Source organism: Chiroxiphia lanceolata, chromosome 1 (assembly GCF_009829145.1).
Source record: "Chiroxiphia lanceolata isolate bChiLan1 chromosome 1, bChiLan1.pri, whole genome shotgun sequence".
In the NCBI taxonomy this organism is placed as follows: domain Eukaryota; kingdom Metazoa; phylum Chordata; class Aves; order Passeriformes; family Pipridae; genus Chiroxiphia; species Chiroxiphia lanceolata.
In genome coordinates, this window is record NC_045637.1 from 141027843 (window position 1) to 141040838 (window position 12996).

At 36.2% G+C, this 12996-nt stretch overlaps 1 protein-coding gene across 2 annotated transcripts in view; it reads left to right on the top strand.

The window, feature by feature from the left end:
- Window positions 1–9937, top strand: part of ZEB1 (zinc finger E-box binding homeobox 1) — a 122429-nt gene extending 112492 nt beyond the window's left edge. Inside the window, exons 6-9 of one of the 2 annotated variants that reach the window (XR_004356323.1) lie at window positions 791–896; window positions 1967–3806; window positions 5174–5354; window positions 7465–7577. Coding sequence is in view for 1 of the 2 variants with exons in the window: in XM_032684047.1 (XP_032539938.1) it covers window positions 791–896; window positions 1967–3777; window positions 5174–5354; window positions 7465–8006 (2640 nt within the window). In the remaining variant the exon portion in view is untranslated. Of the gene's footprint in view, window positions 1–790; window positions 897–1966; window positions 3807–5173; window positions 5355–7464 lie in introns of both variants that reach the window. The other variant, XM_032684047.1, reaches the window with a different exon arrangement.
- Window positions 9938–12996: the final 3059 nt, after the last annotated feature.

Consider the following 12996-nt stretch of genomic DNA (forward strand, 5'->3'; position numbering starts at 1 on the left):
TTTTGTCTTTAAATATACGTGTTCATAAAGTTGTACAGTTTGTGATAAAATTATAGATCTTACATATAATTGTCACATATATACTACATGTATTTACATGTCTGTCTTTTGCTTTTTTTAAACTAGCAAATAGTGAAGAGATTTGATGTTATGTACTTGGGAAATCCCTCCATATTTTTATTTAGTTTTATTTAGTTTTTTGCATTTACTTTGTGAATTAATTGTGGCTCAGGGTACCTTTATTGTCACTGAGCTACCTTCTCTTGAGCAATCCTGTGACATCATTATATAGAGGAATCCAAGGCCAACAGTAAGCACTGGAAGCATGTAAATGGAAAAACCAAGTCAACTGATTAAACTTTAAACAGGCTTTTATAGGCTTTAATGTTTTTCTGTCCTGCATTAAATATTCTGTGGGTGGTGGGCTTGGGGTTTTTCTTGGTGTTTTTGCTTTCACAAGTAGAATTAGCATGCATCCTGGAGCTTCTTACTCACATAACTTGCCAGTGTAAGCTCCATCTGAACTGAGGAGAAGGGGCAACTGTATTTTGGGTTTATTTTGGTTTTTTCTTTTTAGTGTACCAGATTTATTCAGAATACACGTGTCTCAGTTTTTACCTGATTTGTAATTTGTTTCTTTTTCATGCATTACCCATACCACCTTCAATCTCTTACAATTATGATTGATTCTTTTCATTTTTGTATTGCATTTTTTCCGTTACAATGTGAAAATACAAGATGTTTCTCCAACATGCTGGTCTGTGCAATAATTAAGAATTCTTTCTTACAGAGGCATGTGACGCAGTCCAGTGGTAATCGAAAATTCAAGTGCACTGAATGTGGAAAAGCTTTTAAATATAAACATCACCTAAAGGAGCACCTACGAATCCACAGTGGTAAATAAATCAAGCATTGAATTGAGTACTAGTGTTGCCATTTTTATTCTTTATAACTTTGATGTGATAGCAGTCTTGTACGTCTAAGTTTAAAGTACTAGTGTTTTCCTTATTTTTTTTTCTCTTTTGGACACTGAAAGCACTGACTGCAGCCTTCAGCTGTGTGCAGGGAATATGTAGAAAAACTCAAGAGGATTTACATTTGCAACTTAAGCTCTTACAGTTAAGGAAAACTTGACTTGTGACAGAAGAAATGGGGACATCCTTCTGGTCCTTTTTCACATATCTGTTTTTGATTCAATGTTTGCAGATCAGTCAGTGTGTTATAAGCCTTGCTAGAGAATTTTAACTGATAATGATCAGGACATAAGATCTGTGTGTTCCTACCATGACTGTGATTGTCACCATTCAAGACTAGTCATATTAAAGTAGAATCAGGACACAGTGACATACAATTTATTAAAAAAGTTCCAATGTATAGAAAATGTTATATATAATATATTTTAATATATAATATACCAATAGGTTAAATGTGGCCACTCAAAAGAGATTCTCAATTTCTGTCTTTAACTGAACTGATAAGTATTGTAGGAAGCTATGGGTAGATTGTACTTGAGTTTACTATAATAAAATATGCCTAGCTTGTTATACAGTTATGATTTGCATTTATTGTAGTTTTTTCTTTAGATAATCATATTCTTCTTTTTTCCCATTCTGAAGTAGTTTATGCAGCTTCTGATATTAGTAGTGGTACTACTTGAATGGAGTTTAATGAAATCTGCAATTGTCATATAGACAGAGAAATACTGGAACACATGATCATGTGGGCTCCATCCTATATCTACTAGTGGATCACACACTTATTAAGGGAGCCTTGGATCAGAGCTATAGATGATGCAATTACTCTTACTGTTCAATTCACTGTATAAGATTTTTTTTTCCCTAGGACTATTTGAGAGATCACTTTGATGTATTCTCTATGGTTACTATTGTTTGATGAATTTACACTGTAACATAGCAAACTGTTGCATATGCCTTGGGTTTTTTTCCTCTTTCTTTTTCGTCTTTAGGAGAGAAGCCATATGAGTGCCCAAACTGCAAGAAACGTTTTTCCCATTCTGGTTCATACAGTTCACACATAAGCAGTAAGAAGTGTATTGGTTTGATGCCCGTGAATGGTCGAGCCCGGACAGGGCTCAAGATGTCTCAGTGCTCCTCCCCTTCCCTTTCTGCATCACCAGGTAGCCCAGCAAGACCACAGATACGACAAAAGATAGAAAATAAACCTTTGCAAGAGCAGCTTCCTCTTAACCAAATTAAAACTGAACCTGTGGATTATGAATTCAAACCCATAGTGGTTGCTTCAGGAATTAATTGTTCAACCCCTTTGCAGAATGGGGTTTTTAGTGGTGGTAGCCCATTGCAGGCAACCAGTTCTCCTCAGGGTGTGGTGCAAGCTGTTGTTCTACCAACAGTAGGTCTGGTGTCTCCCATAAGCATCAATTTAAGTGACATTCAAAATGTACTTAAAGTGGCAGTGGATGGTAATGTAATAAGGCAAGTACTGGAAAACAATCATGTTAATCTTGCGTCCAAAGAACAAGAAACAATCAACAATGCATCTATACAACAACCTGGCCATTCCCTCATTTCAGCTATCAGTCTTCCTTTGGTTGACCAAGATGGGACAACCAAAATTATCATCAACTACAGCTTGGAGCAGCCAAGTCAACTTCAGGTTGTTCCACAAAATCTAAAAAAAGAAAACTCTGTTCCTGCAAATAGTTGCAAAAATGAAAAATTACCAGAAGATCTTACAGTGAAGTCTGAGAAAGATAAGAATTTTGAAGGAGAGACCAATGATAGCACTTGTCTTCTGTGTGATGACTGTCCAGGGGATCTTAATGCACTTCAAGAACTAAAGCACTATGAAACAAAAAGTCCTCCTCAGCTTCCCCAGCCCAGTGGAACAGAAGCTGAGAAACCTGACTCCCCTGTCCTGTCAGAAACTGGGGAGAACAACTTATCTCCTGGTCAGCCACCTTTAAAGAACCTTCTATCGCTCCTAAAAGCGTATTATGCATTAAATGCACAACCAAGCGCAGAAGAGCTTTCAAAAATAGCAGATTCAGTAAACCTGCCACTGGATGTGGTAAAAAAGTGGTTTGAAAAAATGCAGGCTGGACAAATTTCTGTGCCGTCTTCTGGACCATCTTCTCCTGAGCAAGTTAAATTAAGCAGTCCCGCAGATAATGATGATCAAGCAGCAACTACAGATGTGAGCGAACCGCAGAACAGCACAAATAACTCACAAAATCCTGTCAGTACAACGAAATCTCAGACTTTACCAGGGGGATCAACTCCAAATGGTTCACAGAGTAGCACGCCATCTGCATCGCCACTAAACCTTTCTTCGTCAAGAAATTCACAGGGTTTCACGTACACAGCAGAGGGTGTACAAGAAGAGCCACAAATCGAACCTCTTGACCTTTCGCTACCAAAGCAACATGGAGAACTGTTGGAAAGATCTACCATAACTAGTGTTTACCAGAACAGTGTTTATTCTGTCCAAGAAGAACCTTTGAACTTAACTTGTGCAAAAAAAGAACCACAAAAGGACAACAGTGTTACAGACTCTGATCCTATTGTAAATGTAATCCCACCAAGTGCCAATCCCATAAATATTGCTATACCTACAGTCACTGCCCAGTTACCTACAATTGTTGCCATTGCTGACCAGAACAGTGTTCCATGCTTGAGAGCTCTCGCTGCCAATAAGCAAACCATTTTGATTCCACAGGTGGCTTACACATACTCTACTACAGTTAGTCCTGCAGTTCATGAGACACCACCAAAACCGATCCAAGCCAATGGAAATCAGGTACTTCGGTCCCCGTATTCCTCTATGATGTATGTATTATGTATTCAATCTGTATCCATACTGAACTAACAGAAAACTATCAGGATAAATTAAATAAAAATATAAATACAAGCTACTGATTGTAAATAGGTAATAGATGTTACTGTTAAGCCTTCTGCAAAGCTAGTTAGCTCAGGCAGCTTGAGTCCAGACTAACAGAAACTATTGTGCATGAACTACTCAGTTTTTCACTATATTTAATTTTCTAGGACATTAGTGCTCACTGTTTAAAGGACAGTCTAATTCTTCTAATTCTCCTGATCAAAAAGCAAAATAAAACCATGGCTTCTGTCTTTTGCTGACTGCATATCTACTCTTTTCCCACATTCAGAAAATAAACTCTTTGGAACTTTTTGCTACTCCTTTCATGCTACCCTTCTTCCTTGGCTTACAGAGCAACTGAATTCATCCTATGCCATAATGGCACTTTAAACAAAATGCAGACTTTCAATTCTCAATTGAAAGTCAGGCAGGTATTTATCTTCTTCATCTGCCATTCCTGTATATGGTCCTACTCCTCCCTGGAGTACATCCAGATGTGATCTAATCAGGGTCAGTCCTCCTGAGAAGTACCTGTGCACACTGGGGTAGGGACAGAGCAGAAGAGTGACTCACATGTAAAGACTGAGCCTTGAAGAGTTACAAGTTTGCTTATACATTAAAGTTTCTGAGACAGACATTTGAGGTAGCTAACATGTGCACTTTTATATTCAGATTTGATAACATATGCTAAAATCTGTGTGTAGTGGTACTGCTGATATCACTAGAAAATATTGAAATGCTTAGAAATAGACAACAATTATAGTATTTTTAAAACTATTTACTAATGAAGCATTTGAAGTCCCCCAGTTTTGGGTTAAGTAGTATTTGTGGTAGTTTCATGAGGAAGAGGATAGTCAAATGTGCAAATTCGAATGGTAACTTAAGTACCTATTTGTGAAAACTTCAGTAAAAAAGTACAGTCTTGATAAAATCTGTGAGACAGCAAAAGGTGGGTGACCAACATTAGTTGAAAAATGCAATTAGATGATGAATTTGCTCTTCCAGCTTACTGAGGTACTTTATAGGTCTGTAATCTTCTTCCATCCTCACAATGCATTTATTTTATTGATGCTAAAATATTATGTGCCAGTGCAGCTTAGACCTGGCCAACAGTCAGATTTGCATGTGATTAAAACCAGTCCCATTGAGAATTCTGCATTTGTAAGGTGGCAGGGACTTCAAAGCTGTCCATTTTGACTATGGAAGTCTAACCAATTTTGTTTGGCTATTTATGAACTCGAATAACAGTGCAGCTTCAGTTTACATGAGTTATTGTTTTTCATTGAACTCAACCTTTTTTGTAATTTTTCTGAAGGATGAAAGGCAAGACACTAGCTCAGAAGGAGTATCCAATGTAGAAGATCAAAATGATTCTGATTCAACACCCCCAAAGAAAAAAATGAGAAAGACAGAAAATGGGATGTATGCATGTGATTTATGTGACAAAATATTCCAGAAGAGCAGCTCATTATTGAGACATAAGTATGAACACACAGGTATGTACTAGGAAAAGATGTTTCCGACCATTATTTCTGTGTAACTGATAATCTCAATTATAATCCAGTTTTCAGACACTGTAGGGAAGTGTAATAGTCTTTCTTATTGCTTGTGATCAGCTTTCTTTAGAAACCCATGTTTTGTGTATTTTTTGACAGAACAGCAGTTCTTTCTTTCTTTAAATTTGTAAGACCTAAATCCTAAATAGAAAAAGGGGAGGTTTTGCATCTGGCTTATGAATAATCAGCTTCAAGCCACAACCTGTAATTGAGGAAGTATTACTTCTAATTTACCTTACCTGGTTATAAGTTAAGAAAAATTAAAAATTAAAAATATGAATTAGGAAAAAAGTATCTTGTATGTGTGTGATACTTTACATGAAAGGCAGCGTATCTGTCTGGCAAGAAGGATTTTCAAACTGAGCCACATTTGTAATGATCTGAAGTTAATAGCTTCAGCTATTCATTGGACATAAAATCTAACCCCTAAAGAACACCCTTTTCACTTTGATTTTTATTTTTAATTTTTCATAGTTGTTCCTTTTGGCTCCAGTTCTGGTATCTTTAGGATTTTATTAGTAACTCTTGCTCTCTTATTTCTTCTGTGATGTCTTAAAATAAAAATTCTTTTTTTTACTGGTTAGGTGCCAAATATATATTGGATTTTGTATTATATATTTCTTTCCTGCTGGCTCTATATTTCCTTTTTCCCCACATCCAGAAAATAAACTCTTTGGAACTTTTGGCTGCTCTCTTCATGGTGCTCTGCTTTCTTGGCTTGCAGAGTAGCTGAATTATTTTATTATATTATATTAATTATATTTCTACATATTATTGTTTTTTTGTCATCTCACATATAGAATTAAAAAGATAACAAATTCTCTTTTTTCTTTACTACTTGATCAAGTTTCTCAAGTTGTATTCATTAGGCATATCTAATTTCACACCTTTCCTGTCCTGAGACTCTTTTAACTCCTCCTTTTCCTAACACAATTGTTCTTTCCATTCCAGTTTTAATAATGAAGTGTTCAAATCATAGAATCATTTAGGTTGGAAAAGACCTTTAAGATCTTTGATTCCAACCATTAACCCAGCACTGCCCAGCCCACCACTAAACCATATCCCAAAAGTGTCACATCTTACATATCTTTTAAATCCCTCCAGGGATTGTGACTCAGCCACTTCCCTGTTCAGCCTCTTCCAATGCTTGATAACCCCGTCGGTGAATGAATTTTTCTTAATATCCAATGTAAATCTCCCCAGGCACAATTTGAGGCCATTTCCTCTTGTCCCATCACTTGTTACTTTGGAAGGGAGAACAACACCCACCTTGCTGCTCGTTTGGCATAATGGATGCGCTGATCATCTCTGTAGTGTGACCAAAAAGCTGCTGTCTCATTGTCTTCAACTTTTATGTCTGGGCTACGACTGTGAACTTGTTTTGTGTAACAACTTTGGATGCTGAAATCAAAATAACATTACTAGGCTCCTGATAGATTTATGAGAGACTCTAAAAACAAGACAAAGTAGAAAGCTGGAAAACAGAGCAGAAAATGAACTGAGTGAAACAAAGCAGATTTTTCTTGTCAATACATATGTAGTCAGCAAGTTTTGTACATAAAGCATTTACCTGTGTCAACCTAGATTTTAGAATGATTTTTCTTTTGCCTGTAACATGGAAGAAGGACTTGATACACAAAAAACAATATAAAAGCTTGACTGATTTCAAATTACCATCAATATATAAAAGTTAAAATGGTTTTGAGTTGAAGTAGTTTACTGCAAGAAAAATGTTTCCTTTTTTAATTTTTATTTGCACTTTTTTGTGCTAAAAGTTATATCCGAGAATCTGTTTGTCCTTCTATGATCAGATTTCCTGAAAAAACTCACAAATTACCCTTGTAATTGTGACAATGTAACCTTGCACCCTCGTCCTTTGGGCTCAGGTGGGAAACTCAGGCTGATAATGTGTAGAGCAGAACATCTTGTTAAATAAAGTTTAATCCTTGTTGCTAACACATTCACCACCAGTATTTTACAATGAAAACAACGGGGTAAATTTTTAGAACTTCAGCTACAAGGTGCCCATTGTTTGTGCTTTATTTTGTAGGTAAAAGACCTCACGAGTGTGGAATCTGTACAAAAGCATTTAAACACAAACACCATTTGATCGAACACATGCGACTGCATTCTGGGGAAAAACCCTACCAATGTGACAAATGTGGAAAGCGGTTTTCGCACTCGGGGTCTTACTCTCAGCACATGAATCATCGCTACTCCTATTGCAAACGAGAGACAGAGGAGCGTGACAGCACGGAACAGGAGGAGACGGGCCAGGAGGTCCTGAGTAGTGAGCATGTGGTTGTCAGGGCATCTCCCTCGCAGATCGACTCGGATGAGAGAGAGAGTCTAACCAGGGAAGAAGAGGAATACAGTGAAAAAGAGGAAGAGGAGGAAGAAGAAAAAGATGTAGAAGGACTTCAGGAAGAAAAAGAATGTAGGGAACTACAAGAAGTAGAGGAAGAAGAAGTAGAAGAGGAAGAAGGGAAAACCGAAGGTAACAAGAACGATGAAGCTGTAAATCAAGCAAGCAATGCAGACCCAGAAGTTATACAAAATAATGGGCAGGTGTCAGAAGAAAATAATGAATAAAGCTTAAATGCTAGGTTTTTTCTATAAGGAAAGAAAATGGTAATGAAGTTCGTTCTATATTATACATGCTTTTCATGGAAACGCAGTAGCCTGCATACTGTGATTTCTGTTCACTACTGTGTAAAAATATATATATATAAAAAAAAATGAAAAGAAAAAAAAAAGAAATCCAGGTGTGCCTGAACCTCAAACTTAGTAATTTTTCACACAGTTTTCAAAGTTAGGAACAAGTTTATAACATGAAGCAGATTAGAAAAATACAGTGACTCTGGAAGCAAAGATTTAACAGGTTGTAGGAAACCTGATTTGTAGACAAGCATCTGGCATTGTTTGTTTTATCAGTATTAATTTTCATTCTTAAGTTGATTAATTTTTAAACTGTACAATTGGGAGAGATTTATATGATTTTTTTTTTATGGTAAAACATTTCCTAAATCCGCTTCAGTATTTTCTTATGTTTTAAAATGTGAGAACTTCTGCACTACAAAATTCCCTTTTGCAGAGACCTGTAATGCAGTTGCAAACAGTGCTTGGCTACCTTTGTAAATTCAACCTAGAAGGTAGCAGTTTATGACATTAGATGTTGTAGTAGAGCATATTATCATTTAAAGTGTATTGTTAGCCTTAAGAAAGCAGATGATAGAAGAACTGAAGTTTCTTACTCATGTGGTTAAAAATGTAGTTGAGAAGATTGTCGTTGAGTTCTGATTGCAGGGACTAACAGTGTTAATACTGGTAAGGACAGGAAAGTCGTCAAAAACAGTGTTTGTAATTGTGTTTTGAGTATGTAGTAACAATATGAAGGATATGATATGAAGCTTTGTATCTCCTTTGGCCTTATGCAAGACCTGTGTGCTGTAAGTGCCATTTATCAGTATTACGAAGGCTCTAAGCAGCCTTTATCCAATGTGTGGCCTACAATAACTAGCATTTGTTGATTTGTATCAAACTTCTAAACTATACATGGGGAAAAAAACACTCAGCCATCAGAGAAGTAAGAACACTGGTATATTTCATTATTTAATTATTTGGTGGTATTTTGGGTTAATACCTGACTTGCAGAATTTCTCTACAATAATTACAAGGGAAATTTTCTAATCTGCTTTATTGCTTTATTGGTTTACTTTAATTTCAGACACATACATGACATGTTATCTGGCTCATAAGTATTTTCAAATGTTAGTTATTATGGACCCCATTTATTAACAATGTTAGCTGATTTTTACCTATCAGTATTATTTTATTTCTTTTAGTTTATAGATCTGTGCAACATTTTGTACTGTATGTCTTCAAACCTGGCAGTATTAATACCCTTCTTACTGACATATGTACCTTTTTAGTTTTAGAAAACTTTTATATTTATGTGTCTTATTTTTATATTTCTTTATTTATTACACAGTGTAGTGTATAATACTGTAGTTTGTATTAATACAATAATATATTTTAGTATGAAAATTTGGAAAGTTGATAAGATTTAAAGTAGAGATGCAATCGGTTCTCTTGCATTGAGATTTGATTTAACAGTGTTATGTTAACATTTATACTTGCCTTGGACTGTAGAACAGATGAATTAAAATGGGAATGTATTAATTTTACAATTGCAATTAATTCATTTTACCTTTACCCAGTTTTTAATATAAAGCTCTTAAATTTTGAAATTCACTGTGTGACTAATAGCATGATGCTCTGCAGTTTTCTTAAGAGATTAGTCTAACCATAAAACTCTCATTTCCTTAGTAAGCCAAATTAGAATAATCTTATAAACAGTGTTGGGAACAATGTTTAACATTTTCGTGCCAATTTGTTCCTGTATTCATGTATGTATGTTACAAATCTGAAACTTCATTTTTAAGTTCCTTGTTACATCATGGTCATTTTCTAGTTTTTTACCAGACTCCCCATCTCACAATAAAATGCGTCAACAAGTCTGACTTACTGTCATTATTCTGGTAATTTAGAAAATGGGTTTAAACTATTTCTATGAGATGCTACTCAGACACAGTTCCTGCTTCAGTGTCGATACTCAGTTTCAGTTGAACGTAAGGAGCACGAAGTGAAAGAAAGGTTGGACTGTGTGCAGGCACAGGGATTGCTGCATTAGTTTATTGATTTACCAGCGTTAGGAGAACAACTGAGTTTTCAGAACCAACTGTGTGGTTTTGTGATTTGTTTTTTCTTGCTGTATCTGTCTAATACACAGTTTAATGCTCTCTTTCAATAAGACTGCTTTTAAATGAGGTAAGTCTATGACTGTTTTCTTGACTTAGCAATAAGCTAGTTGTCCGTGACAAGGTTAATGTATATATTGCTGTTGAACTTTCCAAAGAAATAGTGACAACGTTACAGATATAGAATTTCAGCAGTGTAAGTATAAAGCCTTGAAAGTTGTATTACATATGCATGTTTGCAGTGCTTTGCAGTTTAAGCAAAGTTTACAGACCGGTCTTTAAGCAAAGTTCTGTTCTTTAATGGTCTCTAAAATTCAATCTCAGTTGCTAATTTGGGGGGTTATTTTATATGAACATCATGTAAGGTTTTTTTATATTTACATACTTAAATGTTGGATAATTCTCAATCTTTTCATTTCAGCATTAATACATAGGAAGGATTTACCCCATATATTAATTGTTTTACTTTGTCTGCATTTTGCTGTACAGTATTCCAATATTACACTTCTAAATGGAGTAAGTTCCAACTCAGTAGTATCATTGAGGTAAATAAGAGAAAGCAGTTTTGAAAAATATGACCATTTATATTGCATCAATAATATTGCCTTGTAATTATTATCATAACAGAGTTAATCAGGTGGTTCAGAATTTCTTACGGGTAAAACTGTCTCTACTCTGTTCTAGGTAATGAAATGCACTTTTTTGAAAGTATTTGAAGATTTTCCCTATTTTTCATATTCCAAGATGTCTATGGTAATAAACCCAGTGAGACATTTGTTGAAATGGGAAAATTTTGCTGGCTTTAGTATTAGAACAAAGAATTTTAATAAACCCAAGGTTACTCACGTGAGTGACAGCTGAATGTGAAAGGCCAGTAACTTGGATAGAGAATAAAGTCCAAGCAATTTTGCTTCAGGAAATGTCATTGGTTTGGGGGAGGAAATTTGTATTAATTACTTAGACTATGAAACCATTATTAACATTTTTATCTTCAAGATGGATCTGTGTATTGAATTTGCTATCTGTTAAGCTCAGAGATGTCTCTGGTGTTTGTGACCTTATAACATCATTTATTATCCATTTGAAAAATGCAAAAACTCTGATGTATCTTCATTTAGCTGAGTAAACTCATCTGGAACTCAGAGGTGCTTAGGAGACACAGACTCTGCTCCCAGCCCTGTCAGTGAGGTGCCTGCAGTGCAGATACCTGGTGGTGTAGAGATGGCCAGGCAGTTGTGAAGGAGTCCAAACTCCAGGGCACCAGCAGTCCAGCTGCTGCCACATGGACCTTCTCTAAATTAATGGCAAAGCAGTTTAAAGGACAGCAAGTCACACATGGGAAAAAAAAAAAGTGAAAGCAAAAGTGTAAAGCCTTTGCACTCTGTCCTTTAGACATAAATAAAAGTTGGGAAAGAGCAGCAAACATGGAATGTGTAGTTTTAATGAAACTCCACTGTCCTGTGACCTGTTCTTTGGTTGGAAGATGATAAGTTCATCAGTTGCTCTGTGAGCCCAGGCTGGTGCCTGTGCCTGCTTCTTCCTCAGGCTCACCGTGCCTGGCTCATCTTAGCACAGCAATCAGGGACAGGCATCAGTCCAGCCTGACAGAAAGAAAAGTGTCCTTTGGATGCAGTGTGGGACAGAGCACTGCTGTGCCTGATGTACTGGCTCTTTTTCTGCTACTGACCCATCCATTGGCTCCAGAATATAATGTGTTACTGTTTCAAAATCACTTGCAGTTGCAAAATTGTGTCAGTTGCTATGTCCTCTTTTATTGAGTAATATGAAAATAGGAAAAATACTACAGAACAACTATAGGAAGAATGTTACAAAAGTAAATACTAATTTAATGCCCTGGGAAGTGGAATCCCTTCCGAGATCCTGAGCTAATAGGAGTAGAAAGATGGACTTAAGGCTGCTGAGAAAAGTAGAAGAGACCTTGAGGAGCAGTAACTGCTCCTTCTCTTTGAGTAATATTTGTGTGGCATCCCAGTGCCAGTGGTGATTCTGGTGGCATTCTCAAATTCTCCATAGCCTCATTGCTGTCTACTTGCTGGTTTTCTGGAGCAGCCTATCCATATGTGTAATTGGTAACAGCAATATTCAGCAATGCTGGATACATGAGCTTAAATGAATTGTTTTGAATTACAAATAATCAAAGAAATTAATATATACTCAAAAAAGAAATTAGAAAGTTTTGTTACTGTAGCTAATCTCAGAGTGACAGTGTATTTCCATAACTGTCCTAAATTTTAGTAGAAGAATAATGCACCATGGCATATCATCCCAGAACATGACACAGTTACCCTGAAAAGCACTATCGTTCAGACCGAGTAAAATGTGCTTAAACTGGCAACAAATTTTGTGTTCACACTCTTGAGTAAAATTATTGTAATACAATTATTGACAGTAAACCCAAAGTCACTGTCTATACAAGCAGCACTTTACCAGTGTTTGTGCTGGCAAAGTGTACCTGGTGCCTGGAATGGTGGTGGCCACCAGACCGAGTGGCAATTTGAAAGCTAAGCCATTTACAAGAGAGAAAATGTGGCGCTACTAAAAACACAGTTTTTGCCACAGCAAAATGCTACACTGTGGCTTTTATCATCAAAGCAATGAAAGATCAGGAGTTCACACTCTAAACCAACAAAGAAATCTATAATAGAGAAATGAAAATACTTTCTAGAAGACCATTAGAGGTGAAGATAATGATTTGAGGATGAGAAAAGTTCATTTTGGTCCTGGAGGCTGTAGTGAAGATAGGTGATGGCTTTTGAGCAGAGAAAGACAGAGGAAAAAGCTTAATCTGCACTGTCCTGAGC